Source organism: Salmo salar, chromosome ssa07, assembly GCF_905237065.1.
Source record: "Salmo salar chromosome ssa07, Ssal_v3.1, whole genome shotgun sequence".
Taxonomy (NCBI): domain Eukaryota; kingdom Metazoa; phylum Chordata; class Actinopteri; order Salmoniformes; family Salmonidae; genus Salmo; species Salmo salar.
In genome coordinates, this window is record NC_059448.1 from 53,268,425 (window position 1) to 53,289,890 (window position 21,466).

The 21,466-nt window shown below is 42.9% G+C and overlaps 1 protein-coding gene across 1 annotated transcript in view; it reads left to right on the forward strand.

Annotated features, from left to right (window-relative positions):
* Positions 1-8,430: 8,430 nt before the first annotated feature.
* The window catches only part of LOC106595526 (alpha-N-acetylneuraminide alpha-2,8-sialyltransferase), a 30,150-nt gene continuing 17,114 nt past the window's right edge, over positions 8,431-21,466 (forward strand). Inside the window, exons 1-2 of the mRNA XM_045722258.1 lie at positions 8,431-9,270; positions 10,467-10,611. Coding sequence (XP_045578214.1) covers positions 9,092-9,270; positions 10,467-10,611 — 324 coding nt within the window. The 5' untranslated portion in view covers positions 8,431-9,091. The remainder of the gene's footprint in view (positions 9,271-10,466; positions 10,612-21,466) is intronic.

Genomic DNA, 21,466 nt, shown 5'->3' on the forward strand with positions numbered 1-21,466 from the left:
CAAAATGCAATAATAAATCATGACCAACGCCTTAATGGCATTGTCTGAAAACTTCTGTGAATTCCTCTCGCTGCCTTTTGCAAAAAGCCCTTGTTCCTATGGAACACTGAAAATAAACAGAGTCATGTTGTTTGGGTTATTTTGTTTGGAAAATGCACTCCACATCATGACAGAGCCGCCAGAACCCTCATTTACTCAAGTGTTTCTTTTATTTTGGCACTTACCTGTGTATCTTAATAGGCTGCTGTGACAATGTACAGTAGTTGAAGCATTTTTTATTTGACGTTTTATAGTGGTTAATCAGGGACAACAAATCAGAAGGCTTCTGAATGTTTTCCATGGCTATTTCAGGCGCTTGTCAGAGCCTGTTGTTGTGATATATGCAAAAGTGAGATGTGATATTTAAGCAATAAGGCACAATGGGGTGTGATATATGGCCAATATACCACGGCTAAGTGCTGTTCCTCTGCATAACGCAACGTGGAGTGCCTGGATACAGCCCTTAGCCATGGTATATTGGCCATATACTACAAACCCCCGAAGTGCCTTATTGATATTATAAACTGGTTACCAACGTAATTAGAGCAGTAAAAACAAATGTTTTGTCACACCTGTGGTATACGGTCTGATATATCATAGCTGTCAATCAGCATTCAGGGCTCGAACCACCCAGTTTATAATATGCAGCAAAACACTGACATTCATAGTTCCAATAGGATAGTAAAGTTGTCCTCAACTTTAATAATTGGTATATCTGAAGTATTGCTAGGCCCAATGTTCTGGAGCTGGTATTCTATGTGGATAGAGCTTCCTGTGATCGTGTCTCCCCCGGCCTCCCTCTCCAGATAATAAAACATGTAGTTATGACAACAGGGACAGGCAACTTCTCCTCCAGACATTCCACATGCTTCCCCTGGCCTATACTGTAAATGGGTTGTGTCCAAAATGGCAGCCTATTTATAGTGCACTGCTTTTGACCAGGGCATTGGTCAAAAGTAGTGCACTAGGCTTTATCTACGCAATAAGGACCGAGAGGGTGTGGTGTAGAGCTGATACCCCCCTCTCGGATGGAACAGGGGTACGAGGGACAGGAACAGGGGTACAGGAGGGACAACAATGTCCGAGGGGGGTGGAGACAAATGTTCTGTCATCACTCCCTCAGTGATCCCCAGCAGGTGGGCTGGCTATTTCTGCAGCAACCCGACACACACACACACACACACACACACACACACACACACACACACACAGCTATCTGAGACTTTCTCAACATGCACTTCTGCTGTCGTTATGATTTCTGATAGGTACTGACGACTCAATATGTTTCCCCGTAGGTGCCTCTGTAATGTGCCTACCCTTGTAAATCTGATCAAACGATCGAGAGTGGAGTCAAAGAGATACAGAGGTGAAGGAAGGGAGACAAACACACACACAAACAAACACACACACAAACAAAGACACACACAGGAGGAGTTGCGAGGACAGGCCATCACCACAGCCATAACCTGTTCTGTTCATGAGTCCTAGGCTTATTGTCACCTGTGTTTTGCCATTTTCCTGTAATAAGATGATGCTCTCCTGAGGGCTATACTACCAAGCAGAATCAATGAGCTAACTTACCAGTTGCCTTAGTATTCTGAAATAACTTTGGACAAGTTTGAAATGGGCATGGTCTAATTGATTCAACAGCCAATTAGCTTGAATTCGAAAATCATTAGTTATTTCAGGTTGTTTATCAAAGTTAGCTGGCTAACTCATTGATCCTGCTTTGTAGTATACCCCCCTGGTTCATGTCCAGCCCCGCCCAGAATAAACTTTCTACAGATACTCTGAAACACTTTGTTAAAAATGTGCTCCAATGCTTTGGTGGCAGGTAGCCTAGAGGTTAGAGTGTTGGGTCAGTAACTGAAAAGTTGGAATACGTGAGCTGACAAGGTGAAACATCTGTCAATGTGTGCTTGAGCAAGGCACTTAACCCTAATTTGCTCCAAGGGTGCTGTACTACTGAACCTGTAAAACAACACATTTCATTGCAACTATCTTGTGTATGTGACAATTTGTTTATTTTTAATTTTTTTACATATTGAGATTCCAAAAGGGAACCAAACCAGTCTCTGGCATGGGAATCATCTAAGAACACAACAACCTTTATATAGGACGTGATGTGACCTGTTAAAGCCAAAGTCTGCCTTTTGACAGTGTGTTTCACAGGTTGTAACAATGGCAACATCAGCTCTGTCTTTAGTGAACAGCTGATGTAGGTTGAGCCCAATATCATGCCAGGGTATTCTCTGTCCAGGGGGGTGGCTAACCTTGATCCTACCCACTGGTGGGGGGACGGGGACGGGGACGACGACGACGACGACGACAGAGATGGCACATACCCCCGTATGCCTCAGTACCCCCCCCCCCCTCACTAAATATATCTCTCTGCCCATATCGCCGCAGCAAGCAGGCTAACCAGGCTAACCAGGCTGTCAAATCCCATAGTTCAGTTCAGTCAAATCCCCTCACCAAACTGGTGGTCTTCTACACAGATCTGGCTCTGTCAAGATGCTTAACATTGGAAATCCAGGCTACACCAATGGGCTGATGATGGAATGCATAATTAAATAGACAGTAGTTTTTCTATGTGATGAAATTCATGCCTTCTCCATACTCAGCCTATGGTTGCTTCCTAATAAGCACTCCTTTCTCCCAAAGTGTGCACTAGTTGACTACCCTTCATGGATTTGACAGGAAATTACTTTTATAAGAAATTCCCTCAAGGCCAATCCTACACCAATGCTCTTATATTTGTGGGGAGTAGTAACCTAATAACATAGCTGGCATAGAAAGATGCCTTTCACTGAAAATGGAAGTTTGGTTGAAAATACTGTAAAAAAACAGAAGCATCCACTTTCTGCGGAGGGTGGGGGAGTAGTGAATGAGTGCACACTTCAGGAGAAAGGAGAGATTATTGGGATGCAATCTATGAGGGCTAGAAGTTTTTCCTACCATGTGACTTGACCAGGAAAAACTCTGGGCCATAGTTTGAGGTTATTACTAGAGTTGGGCCTGGATTATTTCCTTATCAGCTCATAAAGAGCTTATAATGTATTGGCATTCTTAAGGTGCTGAGCATGAAACGTTGACAGGTTTATAGCTGGGTGTGTTTTTACAATTTTGTTCAAGCATTAAACATCCGCAGTATTCTCACCATCCGTTGTATTCGGCACATGCGACAAAAAAAAAATTGATTTGATTTGAGCACGGGCTGACTTGGCTTTGCTGTGCTGCAGCTGAAGCCTGCCAGCAGCCTACCTACCAAAGGTCCATTACAATGTAGAGCTTCATCTTATTCTTTCTAACTATTTCTATGGCGGATTCGCGGCCACAATTTATTAAAGATGCCAAAACTTGAGATAACAATAGATGCCGAAGTCAAAGATAGGCCAGCGGTGTCTATCTGTGGCAAAGTTTGGCCTAAATCAATGCTTATGACTTATCCAGCTCCAGAACCAGACAATTTTTTTCATAAAGTGTTATAAAAAAAAAAAAATTATAACAGCAACAGATAACATTAGCTAGATAAGGTTAGCAAGATAGCTATCTAACTACACTGAGGTCAGCATTCTAGGTACCGACTGTGTCACGGTTGTCGTACGATGAAGGAGCGGACCAAAGCGCAGCGTGTGTATCGTTCCACATATTCTTTATTAAACTGTGAAACTCTGCAATACATACAAAATAAACTGAATGAACACAACAACAAACCGTGACGAAGCGTTACAACATGCACTTACTCAAAATCAATCTCCCACCAACCCAGGTGGGAAAAACAACTACTTAAGTATGATCTCCAATTAGAGACAACGATGACCAGCTGCCTCTAATTGGAGATCATCCCAAACAAAGCCCAACATAGAAATACACAACTAGAACATAACAACATAGAAAATCTAAACTAGAAAAAAAACCTGTCACGGCCCTGACCTACTCTACCATAGAAAATAACAGCTTTCTATGGTCAGGACGTGACACACTGGGCACGACATAAATTCAGTGTCTATTCCACGTTGGTTCAATGTGCCCAGCCGGTAGCTACACTGAGAGCTGTCAGAGTCCTATTTGTTGATGTTTATCATCTCCACGTGGAAATCCCTAAACCCAATTTGTGAATATGTATAAGTAGCCGTCATCATTCTAAACGTGAATTTCCTCTCTAGGACAGGAAATGATGTCGAAATAGTGTCCTATTCAAACAAATCTAGTATGGCAGTGGGTCCTTTAAGTAGACCAGAACTGACCTTTTTTTTTCAATGGTAAAAGGCCTGAGTGAATTATCTTCATTTATACACCATCTTTGGTTAGGTCTAGCAAATGCCAAGGTATTCATGGGTTAGTGGTTATTATGATGTTGGTGTGGGTTGGTATATTCTGTGATGGCCTCGTGCCTGATTTTAGATTTCATGGATCACAGAAAATGGACAGGGCTAAACAAAATACAATGTCATAGTCTGCAATGGTATCATTAGGAAGAGCAAACATCCATTCAACATGATCGCAGTACACATAAGAATGCTGTCACGATGTACATTCAAGATAATGTCATGCATTTGGCAACATCAGATTAGAGTGATTAAAAGCTCATGTCTTTAAACACTGGATGCAAATGCATGAGATCATGTTCAATCAATATTTACTCTACCTAATCATATTACTCCAGTTCAGACTATGAAATCGTACTTTGTCTGAAAGAGAAAAATTGTCTAGCTTTTCTTTGGCCAAAAATTTGATTTCACCATATGTAGGCCTAAAAGGAACTGACCCTTTTTAAAATGTTCGCCTAAAATGACATACCCAAAATCTAACTGCCTGTAGCTCAGGACCTGAAGCAAGGATATGCATATTATTGATACCATTTGAAAGGAAACACTGAAGTTTGTGAAAATGTGAAATGAATGTAGGAGAATATAACACATTAGATCTGGTAAAAGATAATACAAACAAAAAACATGGGATTTCTATATTAGAATTTTTTCATCATCTTTGAAATGCAAGAGAAAGGCCATTAAATCACATAGGAGTTTAGGCGCAATTTGGATTTTTGCCACCAGACGGCAGCAGTGTATGTGCAACGTTTCAGACTGATCAAATGAAGCATTGCATTATTTACATTTTAGTCATTTTGCAGACGCTCTTATCCAGAGTGACTTACATTAGTGAATGCATACATTTCATTTCATGCATTTTTTTTTTTTGGACTGGCCCCCCGTGGGAATCGAACCCACAACCGTGGTGTTGCACACACCAGGCTGGCGTTGCAAAACCCAATCTCTACCAACAGAGCCACAGGGAAGGCCCACAAATTCTTGCACAGAATAATTTTTTCAAGGACATAAGTATAGACAACTTACAAAAATGATATGGTAATACAAATTTGGTGTTTGCACAATCCCAGGAATGTCATAAATGATGGATAATTAGCTTCCCTACAGAAAAGACGCTAACCTGTGGGGCCAGACACAGCAGGGGTTCAAACTGTAGGACCCAGATCCTACATTTGAATATAAAAAATGATTTTCTCAAGCAAAACTACGCTACATTTTATCTCTGGGACCCTCAAGATGACAAATCAAAGCAAGATTATTGAATGCAAGAACATTATTTACTGTCATAAAAGTTTTGTTGTTGTGCACGCTCCTCAAATAATAGGATGGTATTTTTTCACTGTAATAACTACTGTAAATTGGACACTTCAGTTAGTTAGATTGTCCAGGCAATCAGAAAAATCGGCCTTTGTTTGTACCCTAGAGGGGTGTGGCAGAAGGAGTCATCTCCATTAGCATCCCAATCAATCAAAGAAAAATATGAGGATAGCCAACCTGCTGTCATTAAATAGAATATTCCACAGGGGGCAGCACAAGACTGTGCTAATGGCACCCATTCACAGCAGGCAGCAAGGCGCATTCTCAGCAGCACAAGAAGCACTTTGTTCCAGAGATAGGGTGGGTTGCAAGGGGAGAGAGAGGGGAGGGATCAGCCTGGTCTCATAGACTAGACGTAACATAGTAAATTTACATCCTGGACACCTGAAATGGTATGATATGCTATGTTTGGTATGGTTACATAAGACAGAAGGTTACTTAAGGCAAAAACAAAAGTAGGGTGGTTGGTCGGGGTTGATAGGTTGGCATATAACGCAAACGTCTAGCAACCCCAAGGTTGCATTTTAGATCATTAGCAACTTTGCAACTATTACTACTTTTTAGGTAATTTGTACATGTAGGTAGGGGTGAAGTGACTATGCATAAATAATAAACAGCGAGTAGCAGCAGTGTACAAAACAAATGTAAATAGTCCGGTGGCCATTTGATTAATTAATATATGTTGCCCTAAGAGTTGTGAAAAGTTGGTAGAATCTTAATTAAAATAATTCACAGCTGTAATGGCTGTCAAAGATGCTTCCACAAGTAATAACTTAGGGGGGTGGAGACTTATCCAATTAGCCACAACAAATTGGAAATTGTAACATATCATACATTTAGCAATTAGCATTTAGCTGTAACATATTGCATGAATTGCAATTCGAAAATATATCATATTTGTTTTCATATTTTTCTGCCTTAAAATTAAATCTAAAAAGGGATTAAATTAGACAACCTTCTAGAAAATGTTAAAATTAAAACTAAATAAAACAACTGAAATATCATAATTGGATAAGTCTCCACCCCACTGAGTTAATATATGTGGAAGCACCTTTGACAGCCATTACAGCTGTGAATCATTTTCATTATGATTCTACCTACTTTGCACAACTCTTAGGGCAACATATATCCATAATTGTTTTAAACATTCCTCGGGCTCAGTAAATTTGGTTGGGGATCATTGATGGACAGCGATTATTTAAACCTTGTCTCAGATTTTTTTAAGCATATTTATGTCAGGACTTAGATTAGACCACTCAGGAACACTTAGCACCTCTTGAAAATCCATTCTGGTGTATATTTTGCATAAAAAATGTGTGTAATTGTTAATCAAATGGCTACCCGGACTATTTGCATTGTCCCCAGCCCACTCCCCATTTTTTACGCTGCTGCTACTCTGTTTATTATCCATGCATAGTCACTTTACCTCTATCTCTATTAACTCAATTACCCCGACTAACCAATGCCCCCGCATATTGACTCAGTTTTTTTTATTGTTGCTCCTTAATTATTTGATATATTTCAATTTTTTTTCTTAAATTTTGATGCCAAAGGCACACCGGAATGTCTTCCCAAGAGGTGTTAAATGGCGGCAGGTAGCCTAGTGGTTAGAGCGTTGGACCAATAACTGAAAGGTTGCTGGATTGAATCCCTGAGCTGATAAGGTAAAAATGTGTCGTTCTACCCCTGAAGAAGTCAGTTAACCCACCGTTCCCTGGTAGGCCATCATTGTAAAGAAGAATTTGTTCTTAACTGACTTGCCTAGTTAATTTTAAAGAAATTAAGTGTTCCTGAGTGGTCTAGACTCAGTATTGACTTGAAACTCAGAGACACGGTCTGAATATTGCTGTGCATCAAATATTCCTATCCAAATTTAGCTTGAGCAATTTTTTTCAAAATATATGTTGCCCTAAGAGTTATGCAAAGTTGGTAGAATCTTATTCCAAATGATTCACAGCTATAATGGCTGCCAAAGGTGCTTCCATCAAGTATTACAGTTTTTCCTTGGATACTTGAACACATCTGTTCCAGCAGAATTCAATTTTTCAAAACAATTAACACGCAGCCCCAGATTGAAACACGTTGGCCAAAATGACACATTCCATTTGCAAAATGCATTAAGACTCTCAAAACATTAAATATGACAAAATCAACTACCTCCATCAAAACATACAACTTGTTAATTAAAAGTTATTTCAATCAATCATTACACAATGGCCCAATAAATACTATGTACAACTATCAATATACCTAACATGGTCAACCCTCTTTTATATGTCTGTGCCATTTGTTGATACTATAATTATAGTATGCACCATAAAAGGCAAGTAAACATATTAGCACAGCATGGGTTGTATTATTTGTGCTTACCATTTGTGGTGTGTTTGAAAGCAATGAGAAATGACTTAGTTTTGTACAAAGTTATATTTTTTGCTCATTAGGTTATGATGGAGATCAAGTGGACCCCAGTTTCATTAAAAGTGTGTTAGCAATCCAGAAGAACTGTAACTTAGGGGTGGAGACTTATCCAATTTTGATACTTCGTTTTTTTTCTTAATTTTTGAAAACGTGCTATAACTTTCTTTCATTGTAGTAAAACAATCTAAATGAATCCCTTTCGATTGAATTTTAAGGCAGAAAATTTGGAAAAAAGTCAAGGGGGTGTAGACTTTCTATAGGCACCATAAGAAATGTAACCCACTGTATCCTGGAGTCCTGAATTTACGTTTACTATGTTACGTCTACCCCTGAGTCTAGGTCAGGGGAATGTAGAACTACGGTAGTTAAAGAGGGGGAGAGAAAGACAGAGATCCAATGGATTTTGCCCAGTACACTTGCAAGGTTTCCAAGAAGATCCAGCAGGACAAGGAGAGAGGAGATGCGGAAGGGGTAGCATGGTCCATTCGGGTTGGATGTACCAAAATAAGTGACCACAAAGAGCGATGTGGCTCTTGGGAACCGGGCAGGGATTTCACACAAGACCGCTGTTGTGTAGGGAGAGAGCGGCGGACATCTAGGTGATGCATGCGGGGTCAGTGATGCACCAAGACGAGTGTGGTGGATTCCAGCAATCCGCTGCTGCAGAGAGCGAAGCCCGCTAGCTTACCGCCCGCCGAGATGGCGCATGGATAGCGGATCCCTTCATGCTGCAAAACATGACCAAGCGTTTATAACAAAACCGGCAGTTTGGGAGCTAAACTAAGGAATTCGATGCTTGCACTAGCAGGAAGAATACAAACGCGCATTTCCATTGAGACTCCGAGCCTTCTGGATGAGGAAGGATGCCATCCCCATAACACCTATCATACATAGCTAACGGAGAGGGCCAGCTCGCGTTTTTTTCACCATACTAGATTTGTTTGAGTAGGCCGGTTGTGATTCGTGAACGACAAGCTGTAACGATGTTGGTGAGATGCCACCGGAGCAAGCTGTCGGTGTGGGCCGTTCTGTGTGTGCTCGTGTTATGTTGGCTCTACATTTTCCCAGTGTACAGACTCCGGAGCGACAAGGAGATAGTTGATGAAGTGCTGCGGCAGGGACAAGTATGGCAGAGGAACCAGACGGACATCGATCTGTTCAGGTGGGCTTTCACTCATCTCACAACATTAGGCCTATGCGATTTGGCCCTCATAAATAATTCATAGCAATATTCTACAAAATTCTACAATATAGCAAAACATATTACATGATTGTGTCCAAGTAGCCTAACATCTCCTATAGTCTATTTACGCACATAACAAGACAATACACAGGCTAATTATAATAATAATGTTTATTACATGGAAAAAGAGGAATGCAAATGGTGAAAAGAAAATCTATCACTATCAAACTGAATCCCTAGGGCACTACAGTTAGGCCCATTTGTTGTATCTAGTCGCATTCTCACGAGAATATGACGGGAGTCGTAGGCTAATGCACTGAGGAAAGGAGATTAGGGAAATGTGCAGAACGTGGCACCTGCACGGAAAAGCACAGAGACGCGTTTTATGATGGTGCAAGAGGGAATTAGAATAATTGAATAGGATCTCTATGGTTCAGCACGTTTGGAGTTGAAAAGGTTGCCTCGCAGCCGAAGCTGTGTGTGTGTCCATGGAAACGACAGAAATGCAACTGTACTGGTGGTGCTGAATCTAGGACAAAGTAACCATAAACAACCAGCCTTTTTCCATTTGCCATTTCCACACTTCCACGCTTCAAATTCGCCCATTCGCCCATTGACGCCCACAGTTGGACTGAAGATGATATTTTTATCATATCTGCACCGACTCCTAATTGATTCCAAATGCATTTACACTACTCAGGCTTCCCCACAGTAGGCCTACTGTCGATGCAGGCAGGATTTATGAAGCATGTATGAATGTGTCATTGTGTTAAAATAGCATGCATGACCCTTGGACACTGTATCAATTGAGACAGTTGAGTTGTCTCATGATCTGAATTATAGTTGACAGTGCCCACTCTGCAGTGAGTGTTTATTTAATCAATAGACAATGCTCAAATTACATGTGGCCCAGAGTCCCGGACTGGTAACCATAATTCAGATCAAGAGACCGTCTCAATTTATACACTGTGTCTGAGTGTCACTCAATGACAAATTCTCTTCTCATTCTGACTGTCTATTTATAGCTCAGGGGTAAAGGTTTCCAATATTTACCACAGATCTAGGATCAGCTTACCCTCCCCAAATCCTAAACTCACACATAAGTGATGACACCCTAAACTGACATGAGATCAGTGTCGAGATACAATGTTATCCTACTCCCTCTCTCGTTACAGGAAGCTGCTTTCAGAGTGCTGTGACCCAAGGAGAATGTTTGCGGTGACCAAGCAGAATTCACCTATGGGGAAGGTCCTGTGGTACGACGGAGAGTTTTACCACTCACACACAGTCAACAATGAGACCTACTCTCTCTTTGTGCAGGTAGGCCTCTACTCTGGTCCTGGAGGCCAGCAGTGTACAGGCTTTTGTTCCAGCCCAACTCTAACACACCTAAAAACACAATAATATATTTGTGTGTGTGTGTTTGTATGTGTTTGTGTCTGTGACCCCACTTGAATGGTCACTGACGGTAGTGTAGAGAATGTGTGGAATTGAACTCCAAACCCCCTGACCCCAATGAAAACACACCAACCATAGTCTGTGCTAATGGTCAACACTCTTTTAAGATTTTTAACAAGGGCAGGTTCTCTACAATAACTTGCTTCACAATGATGGCCATAAATATATGTAACAACTTAATCAGCTTCTCACCACCTTCCCTTTCATCCACGCTCAACTGTGAAATCTCCACGCTATCAACTTTCACACAGGTCTCCAAGATAACAACGTCATTACCACCAAACTAAAACAAGAAGTGAACAATATACACTTTGAACTGAGAAATGAGTCTAACCTTTGCAGCATACACTGTAAAACATGACACGTTGATAACCTAACTGTCAGTGTTTCAAATCATTAGGCATTTAGATTTGCCAATAAATGTTCTCATCTTAAACACAGGTGTTTAGAATGCAACATTGAGCATGACAGTCAGCTTGTTCCAGTTAGTGTCCAACCAGGAGAACACCTATATCTGCTAAGTGTTGAGACTTTAACCACCAGCATTTACTTTCCCGTCTTCCTGTTTGGAGTGCTTCTAGTCCTGAGAAATCCATGTGACTTTCAATGCCTTTTATTCAGATCAGTGTTAGTAATGTCTGTCACCTTACCTACATTTCAGCACAACTGAAAAGGGGTTTCCCGATAGCGATGGCTTACGAGTGTTTTAACGATGCGTCTTTCCTACAACGGCCGAAGATGTATCATGCGTTTCCTGAAACACCACTCAGAGAGAACGGTCGCTAAGGGCGTCGTTGGAGCATGTGTCGATCGATACTGATAAGATCTAAATAAAGGGAGCGCTGCTCTCGGATCAGCTATCTCCATTCAAATCTTTCCTTAACATTAGAATTTTTTCACAATACTGATGACAGATCAGCTCCTACAGAGATATTACCACCTATGGCTGCAAGTGTTGAGGTGGCTTATTCTAATGCTTACCCAATAACCCAACTAGATCATAACTGAAGGCTGAGGACAACTAGACCATAACTGAAGGCTGAGGACAACTAGACCATAACTGAAGGCTGAGGACAACTAGATCATAACTGAAGGCTGAGGACAACTAGATCATAACTGAAGGCTGAGGACAACTAGGCCATAACTGAAGTCTGAGGACAACTAGGCCATAACTGAAGGCTGAGGACAACTAGATCATAACTGAAGGCTGAGGACAACTAGACCATAACTGAAGGCTGAGGACAACTAGATCATAACTGAAGGCTGAGGACAACTAGGCCATAACTGAAGGCTGAGGACAACTAGGCCATAACTGAAGGCTGAGGACAACTAGATCATAACTGAAGGCTGAGGACAACTAGGCCATAACTGAAGGCTGAGGACAACTAGGCCATAACTGAAGGCTGAGGACAACTAGACCATAACTGAAGGCTGAGGACAACTAGATCATAACTGAAGGCTGAGGACAACTAGGCCATAACTGAAGGCTGAGGACAACTAGGCCATAACTGAAGGCTGAGGACAACTAGATCATAACTGAAGGCTGAGGACAACTAGATCATAACTGAAGGCTGAGGACAACTAGGCCATAACTGAAGGCTGAGGACAACTAGATCATAACTGAAGGCTGAGGACAACTAGGCCATAACTGAAGGCTGAGGACAACTAGATCATAACTGAAGGCTGAGGACAACTAGGCCATAACTGAAGGCTGAGGACAACTAGGCCATAACTGAAGGCTGAGGACAACTAGGCCATAACTGAAGGCTGAGGACAACTAGATCATAACTGAAGGCTGAGGACAACTAGATCATAACTGAAGGCTGAGGACAACTAGGCCATAACTGAAGGCTGAGGACAACTAGGCCATAACTGAAGGCTGAGGACAACTAGGCCATAACTGAAGGCTGAGGACAACTAGATCATAACTGAAGGCTGAGGACAACTAGATCATAACTGAAGGCTGAGGACAACTAGATCATAACTGAAGGCTGAGGACAACTAGGCCATAACTGAAGGCTGAGGACAACTAGATCATAACTAAAGGTCTTATGACATGTATAGTATGTGGCCATAAAGGGTTTACTTTTAAATATTATTTATTTATATATTAGGATCCCCTATTATTATTAGTTATTGTATTTCATTAATTCATTTAGACTTTTTAATTGGGGATCCTAATAAATAAATAAAATAAATCATAATTAAAAGTAAACCCTTTATGACCACATACCATATATTTCATACATTGTGGTCTGAAAATCCTGGCTCATGGGCCACATCAGACCTGCAAGTCACAATAAATACATTAAATAAATAACTCATCCTTGGGTCCAAACAAAACACAGCAAATAAAATGCATAATATACATAATACTACATAAAACTACATAATACTACATAACACGACATAATACTACATCATCTCCTGCCTCTGTCTCAAGCTTCAGAAACAGGAGATGGCTCCTGCCCTATATGCCGTTCCTACATAATACAATACATAATACATTACATAATACAATACAAAATATATAAAAATGGCTGTGTCTCTTCACACTCCTCGTTGTTCCGTAAGGTGTTCTTTTATAGGTTTTTATTGCTAGCTTGAGTTACCTGGGGTGGCAGAGAGTTCCATGTAGTCATGTCTATATTTAATTCTGTGTTTCCCAGCCTCTGTTCTGGACCTGGGGACTGTGAAAACCTCAGATTGCATGTCTTGTGTTGTACTGATGAATGTCCGAACTGTGTGACAACTGCTTGAACAGACAGTTTGGTACCGACAAACACATCAACACCTCACACAAAGACCAATAGTCTGAGCCAGGAGAGACTGACATTCACTCTCCGCGTACATCTAAGTGCGATACGTGCTGCTTTGTTCTGGACCAACTGCAATTTACTTATGTCCCTCTTCGCAACACATGACCACATAACTGGGCAGTAGTCACCGCAGCAGGCCTTTTGCCTCTTGGTAGGCCGTCATTGTAAATAACAATTTGTTCTTATTTGACTTGCCTAGTTAAATAAAGGTTCAATAAAAATAAATAAATGAAACGTAGTCCAGATGCGACAAAACTAGGGCCTGTAGGACCTGTCTGGTCAACTTAGATATCAAGAAAGCAGAGCCACGCCTTATCACGGACAGACCTCTTCTCATTTTAGCAACCATTGAGTGTATATGCTTTGACCATGACAGCTCGCTATCTAGGGTTACACCCAGCAGTTTAGTCTCCTCAACTTGCTCAATTGACACATTATTTTCAAAAATAGATCTAGATGAGGTTTAGGGCTGAGCGAGTGATGTGTCCGAAAAACTATGCTTTTAGTTGTTGAGATATTGATCACCAGCCTATCGCTAGTTAACCCATTGTAAAACTGACTGGAGCTCTATGGGTGTCAATTATTTTACTGTCACAGCCGACGTGTTAGTCATCAGCGTACATAGACAAGTAGGCCTTGTTCAAGGTCATCAACAGTAAACCAGTAAATCAAGGGGGAATGTCAATAGTCTGTGGTTTCCTCTCCTTGTCTCCTCTCCTTCAGTCTGCACTGGTCTGAAAAGAGTCGAGAGGTGAAAATCTGTTTAGTTGAAGGAGAGGAGACACGTTAGAGGAATCTATTTTAGATGATTGAGATTCCCCCGAAATTACTCACAAGGGTATAGGGAACTTAAAGATGCGTCATCCACCTACAGACTAAAGAAGGGAACAGATTGTGCTGTTGGGAAATTATTTATCATAGTTCACGAGCCCCGGGGGAACATGGGAATATGACACCCTGAATGCAAGCTGTGGGATTTGAGATGGATCCCACGTTATCATGACAGAGAGGACATAAAGGAGGATGTGAGAACCCTCATTGGAGATTGGATCAGATAACCGGAGATATTCAGTCCTCAAAATGTGGGGAAAAACACAGATGGGTTGTCAAATTGTGGCACTCATCAGCTATATCCATTAGTCTGTATAGGTGTGTGTGTGTGTGTGTGTGTGTGTGTGTGTGTGTGTGTGTGTGTGTGTTCTAAGCAGAACATTGAGAGTAATAATGAAAGAAATGTTGGACCCTTTCTCTTTCATTTGTATCTGTCTCTCTGGTTACTAACATCAGACCATCCCTTGTTACTCAGAGCAGAACATGCAGTACCCCCCCCGTTGCAGGTGTTAATGGTTTCAAGGAGAGATGGAAAAAGCTACTGTGAGTCCCAGCCCCCAGGACTGTTGATGTGTGTCCTGCTCGCCCACTACTACCTAGACCTGAGAAAACACTAGTGTGACAAGACAACTGTTGTTGTTATTCTAGGTAGGGACAGTGTGTGTGTATCTGTAGAGGGGGGTTTAGGTGTGTGTGTGTGTGTGTGTGTGTGTGTGTGTGTGTGTGTGTGTGTGTGTGTGTGTGTGTGTGTGTGTGTGTGTGTGTGTGTGTGTGTGTGTGTGTGAGTGTGTGGTGAGTGAGTGAGTGAGTGAGTGAGTGAGTGAGTGAGTGAGTGAGTGAGTGAGTGAGTGTCTGGATGTGTGTGTGGTGTGTGTCTTGTGTGATTGGATGTGTGTGTGCTGTATTTTGAGTGGGAGAAGATGAGGAGGAATAGGGAGAAAACAATTCTACTGCAGAGGGAGAGAGAGAGAAACGGCAGCATTTTAGCTTTTTTTTAAAAAATTTTTCTAAAAGTGTAATAGTGGCTTGTTTAGACAGTGTGTCGGAGATGGGGGAGGTGAAGTATGTGTGTAATTTGTGCCATAAGGTCATGGTTCGTTATCTACACCAAGTCCAAAAACAGAAGAGGAAGTAGGGAATCAACTCAAACACAAAGTTCCTTAATTGGTTACATATTGGGTTACACATGTTACCATATAGGCTACACTGTGAAGATGTTTTGAATTCATTCTACATTGTTTTCAGTTCCCTAAAAAGGACACAGTCAGAGGGTTACAGTCAGAGTTACTTGCGTTCTCTTTCTCCTCGCTCTATCCCTCTCCTGCTCCCACTCCTCTCTCATTCGCTCAGATATGCCATCTTTTAAAAATCTCTCTCTTTGTCTCTCACACCCTAATGTTCTCCATCTCCCCTTCTCTTCCTCAACCATCTCTCTCTCTCTCTCTCTCTCTCTCTCTCTCTCTCTCTCTCTCTCTCTCTCACTACCCCCACTCCCTATGTTTCTCTCTTTATCTCCCCCCACACACTCCTGATTGAGCTCTGCTGATTCCCTATTTGGGGTCATGGTGATCAGTCATTTATCTCTTTCTCCATGGCTCCCCACTGGACACGAACGTCATTCAACATCTAGTTTTCATACACATCTGGTTGAGATGTAAACTAACGTGAATTCAATGTGAAATCAACAAACATGTCATTTGATTTAGGCTAAAAATTGGTGGTACGGGGGGTGGGGTCTCTGGTCGTTGTGGGGGATTGGGAGGAATGTAAGGGGAGACTCAGGGGATGGGTGGGCAGGAGGGGGGACTGGTAAGCAACCTCGGTTGCTAGGTGGGATGAGAAGGGGTGGGAGCCATGCTTTCTTCGGGTCGGGGAGGTGGGGAGAGGGGCTAGGCGGAGTGGGAAACATGGTTTCCGGACGAGGAGGCAGGATGTGGGCTGGTAAATGGGGACTGAGGGGGGATGGGTCGGGGTTATCTTTGTGTCTGTGACTCCTCTCTGAAAAACAAATATAAGTTGGCTGAAGAAAAAGGTGACATTTCCTTACGGTGATGTCTTTTTGCAAATCCAATCATTTCCCCCACGTTTATTGAACGTCATCAGATCATTTTTGTTGTCGTTGAAATGACGTGGAAACAACATTGATATGACCAGTTTCTGGCCAGTGGGTATGTTATTCTAAAGTTCAGGGTATAGATGTTGCTGCCCTGAGATAGTTCTGGTTTCACACCTCACTGTCCTTATTCAGACAGAGGAGATGCACCTAGCTGAGCCTCACTGCCGTGTTACTGAGGTAAATCACCTTTTATTGGGTGTGGGTGTGTGTCAGTCTCCCTACTAGTAAAGGTTGCCTTGACACCATCTAATCTACGTGTTTATGACTGAGGCGTTGACGTTACAGCAATCCTCTTGACTTCACGTGGAGAGAGAGGGATCCAGAGAGTATGTGTGCGTGTCACTGTGCGCGCGCGTGTGCGTCCTGTGAGATCTGTGTGCTGTGTTTGCAGAGCATGTGAGTGAGTGTGTGTCAAGTGTGTGTTTGTGTACCCTATCCTCCCACGTCCTAACCGCCAGTGGCTACTCACCCACACACACACACATTATACACAAGGACAGCTCTAGACAGTACTGTATAACCACTGCCTGACAAAAATAGAGCCTGAAGCAGGGAAGAGGAGGCACTCACTCACTCACTCACACACACACACTCAAGTATTCATACACTATTTGCCAACTTTTTCCCTGTGCATGAATGTTATAGACTCAGCCTCTTTGTTGAGCAATGTCTCTCTCTCTCTCTTTTGACATGGACACACACACTTGGGTCATCATGAGTAGGGCTAACTTTTCTGTCTCAGTCAGAGCACTAATTGCAGGTCTGAGCATAGAGAGCGAGCCATGCCTGACCAGAACTGGCAGTGCCACCAAGCTCATGGGCACAGCAAAACAGAGCCCTTCTGACCACGCAGTGAAGCGTTGGCATCGGTTGGCATCGCCGTCCATTGGAGGAATGTGTCATTTAGGAGTTGGCTGATTAATGGAGAAGCTTTGTTAGCTTTGATCACATAGAAAGGGCTTTTAGGCTGTGATTGCTTCTGCCCTTGTCAGTAGTGCTCATCATCTCTCATCCTCTTTCTCCTCCTCTCATTGGTCTGGTTAAAAATGTGTTGTTTTTTAAAGTATAGCCTGGTTTAACCTGTTAGGGCTAGGGGGCAGTATTGACACGGCTGGATAAAAAACATACCCGATTTAATCTGGTTACCACTCCTACCCAGTAACTAGAATATGCATATACTTATTACATATGGATAGAAAACACCCTACATTTTCTAAAACTGTTTGAATGGTGTCTGTGAGTATAACAGAACTCAAATGGCAGGTCAAAACCTGAGAGATTCCTTTACAGGAAGTGGCCTGTCTGACCATTTCTTGAACTTCTTTTCCATCTCTATCATTTACTAAGGATCTCTGCTCTAACGTGACACTTCCCACGTCGTCCATAGGCGCTCAGAGCCCGGGAAAAAACAGAATGTCGTCATTCCTGCCCCAGGCTGAAACACATTATCGCCTTTCTCAAGTGGCCGATCAAGGGACACTGGGCTTATGCGCGTGACCCGACCGCCCCGCCTTTGGGATTTTTTTCCTCTGTTTGCCGAAAGGAGATTCCCTGTCGGAATATTATCGCTTTTCTACGAGAAAAATGGCGTAAAAATTGATTTTAAACAGCGGTTGACATGCTTCGAAGTACGGTAATGGAATATTTAGAATTTTATTGTCACGAATTGCGCCATGCGCGCGACACTTCTTTACTATTTCGGATAGTGTCTGGACGCATACGAACAAAACGCCGCTATTCGGATATAACGATGGATTATTTTGGACCAAACCAACATTTGTTATTGAAGTAGCAGTCCTGGGTGTGCATTCTGACGAAGACAACAAAAGGTAATCAAACTTTTATAATAGTAAATATGATTATGGTGAGTGCTAAACTTGCCGGGTGTCTAAATAGCGAGCCCGTGATGCCTGGGCTATGTACTTAGAATATTGCAAAATGTGCTTTCACCAAAAAGCTATTTTAAAATCGTACATATCGAGTGCATAGAGGAGGTCTGTATCTATAATTCTTAAAATAATTGTTATGCTTTTTGTGAACGTTTATCGTGAGTAATTTAGTAAAATGTTAGCGAATTCCCCGGAAGTTTGCGGGGGTATGCTAGTTCTGAACGTCACATGCTAATGTAAAAAGCTGGTTTTTTGATATAAATATGAACTTGATTGAACAAAACATGCATGTATTGTATAACATAATGTCCTAGGGTTGTCATCTGATGAAGATCATCAAAGGTGAGTGCTGCATTTAGCTGTCTTCTGGGTTTTGGTGACATTATATGCTGGCTTGAAAAATGGGTGTCTGATTATTTCTGGCTTGGTACTCTGCTGACATAATCTAATGTTTTGCTTTCGTTGTAAAGCCTTTTTGAAATCGGACAGTGTGGTTAGATTAACGAGAGTCTTGTCTTTAAATAGCTGTAAAATAGTCATATGTTTGAGAAATTGAAGTAATAGGATTTTTAACGTTTTGAAAATCGCGCCACAGGCTGCCAGTGGCTGTTACGTAGGGGAGTGAGTAGGGGAGTGAGTGGGGGAGTGAGTGAGTGAGTGAGTGTCTGGATGTGTGTGTGGTGTGTGTCTTGTGTTATTGGATGTGTGTGTGCTGTATTTTGAGTGTTGGTCCGTGTGATGGTCCGTGTGTTGGCCCGTGAGATGGCCCGTGTGTTGGTCCGTGTGTTGGTCCGTGTGTTGGTCCGTGTGATGGTCCGTGTGATGGTCCGTGTGTTGGTCCGTGAGATGGTCCGTGTGTTGGTCCGTGTGTTGGTCCGTGTGATGGTCCGTGTGATGGTCCGTGTGATGGTCCGTGTGTTGGTCCGTGTGTTGGCCCGTGTGATGGCCCGTGTGTTGGTCCGTGTGATGGTCCGTGTGATGGTCCGTGTGATGGTCCGTGTGTTGGTCCGTGTGTTGGCCCGTGTGTTGGCCCGTGTGTTGGTCCGTGTGTTGGTCCGTGTGTTGGTCCGTGTGATGGTCCGTGTGATGGTCCGTGTGTTGGTCCGTGTGTTGGTCCGTGTGTTGGTCCGTGTGTTGGTCCGTGTGATGGTCCGTGTGTTGGTCCGTGTGTTGGTCCGTGTGTTGGTCCGTGTGTTGGTCCGTGTGATGGTCCGTGAGATGGTCAGTGTGATGGTCCGTGTGTTGGTCCGTGTGATGGTCCGTGTGTTGGTCCGTGAGATGGTCCGTGTGTTGGTCCGTGTGTTGGTCCGTGTGTTGGTCCGTGTGTTGGTCCGTGTGTTGGCCCGTGTGTTGGCCCGTGTGTTGGTCCGTGTGTTGGTCCGTGTGTTGGTCCGTGTGATGGTCCGTGTGATGGTCCGTGTGTTGGTCCGTGAGATGGTCCGTGTGTTGGTCCGTGTGTTGGTCCGTGTGATGGTCCGTGTGATGGTCCGTGTGATGGTCCGTGTGTTGGTCCGTGTGTTGGCCCGTGTGTGTGTGTGTGTGTGTGTGTGTGTGTGTGTGTGTGTGTGTGTGTGTGTGTGTGTGTGTGTGTGTGTGTGTGTGTGAGTGAGTGAGTGAGTGAGTGAGTGAGGGAGTGAGTGAGTGAGTGAGTGAGTGAGTGTCTGGATGTGTGTGTGGTGTGTGTCTTGTGTTATTGGATGTGTGTGTGCTGTATTTTGAGTGGGAGAAGATGAGGAGGAATAGGGAGAAAACAATTCTACTGCAGAGGGAGAGAGAGAGAAACGGCAGCATTTTAGCTACATAACCAAAAAGACATTTCCAGAAAAGCAACAATCTACAGCCTAGGATATTCATTCATTACACATATACATAGTGTACATTCATGTGACTCAATGCTACACTCTTAGAGAAAAGAGTTCCAAAAGGGTTCTTCAGAAGTTCCTATAAGAGAACCCTTTCGGGTTCCATGTAGAACAATCTACGGAAAGGGTTCTACATGGAACCCAAAAGAGTTCTACCTGGAACACAAAGGGTTCTTCAAAGGTTTCTCCTATGGGGGACAGACGAATAACCCTTTTAGGTTCTAGATATCACATTTTTTTCTAAAAGTGTAATAGTGGCTTGTTTAGACAGTGTGTCGGAGATGGGGGAGGTGAAGTATGTGTGTAATTTGTGCCATAAGGTCATGGTTCGTTATCTACACCAAGTCCAAAAACAGAAGAGGAAGTAGGGAATCAACTCAAACACAAAGTTCCTTAATTGGTTACATATTGGGTTACACATGTTACCATATAGGCTACACTGTGAAGATGTTTTGAATTCATTCTACATTGTTTTCAGTTCCCTAAAAAGGACACAGTCAGAGGGTTACAGTCAGAGTTACTTGCGTTCTCTTTCTCCTCGCTCTATCCCTCTCCTGCTCCCACTCCTCTCTCATTCGCTCAGATATGCCATCTTTTAAAAATCTCTCTCTTTGTCTCTCACACCCTAATGTTCTCCATCTCCCCTTCTCTTCCTCAACCATCTCTCTCTCTCTCTCTCTCTCTCTCTCTCTCACTACCCCCACTCCCTATGTTTCTCTCTTTATCTCCCCCCACACACTCCTGATTGAGCTCTGCTGATTCCCTATTTGGGGTCATGGTGATCAGTCATTTATCTCTTTCTCCATGGCTCCCCACTGGACACGAACGTCATTCAACATCTAGTTTTCATACACATCTGGTTGAGATGTAAACTAACGTGAATTCAATGTGAAATCAACAAACATGTCATTTGATTTAGGCTAAAAATTGGTGGTACGGGGGGTGGGGTCTCTGGTCGTTGTGGGGGATTGGGAGGAATGTAAGGGGAGACTCAGGGGATGGGTGGGCAGGAGGGGGGACTGGTAAGCAACCTCGGTTGCTAGGTGGGATGAGAAGGGGTGGGAGCCATGCTTTCTTCGGGTCGGGGAGGTGGGGAGAGGGGCTAGGCGGAGTGGGAAACATGGTTTCCGGACGAGGAGGCAGGATGTGGGCTGGTAAATGGGGACTGAGGGGGATGGGTCGGGGTTATCTTTGTGTCTG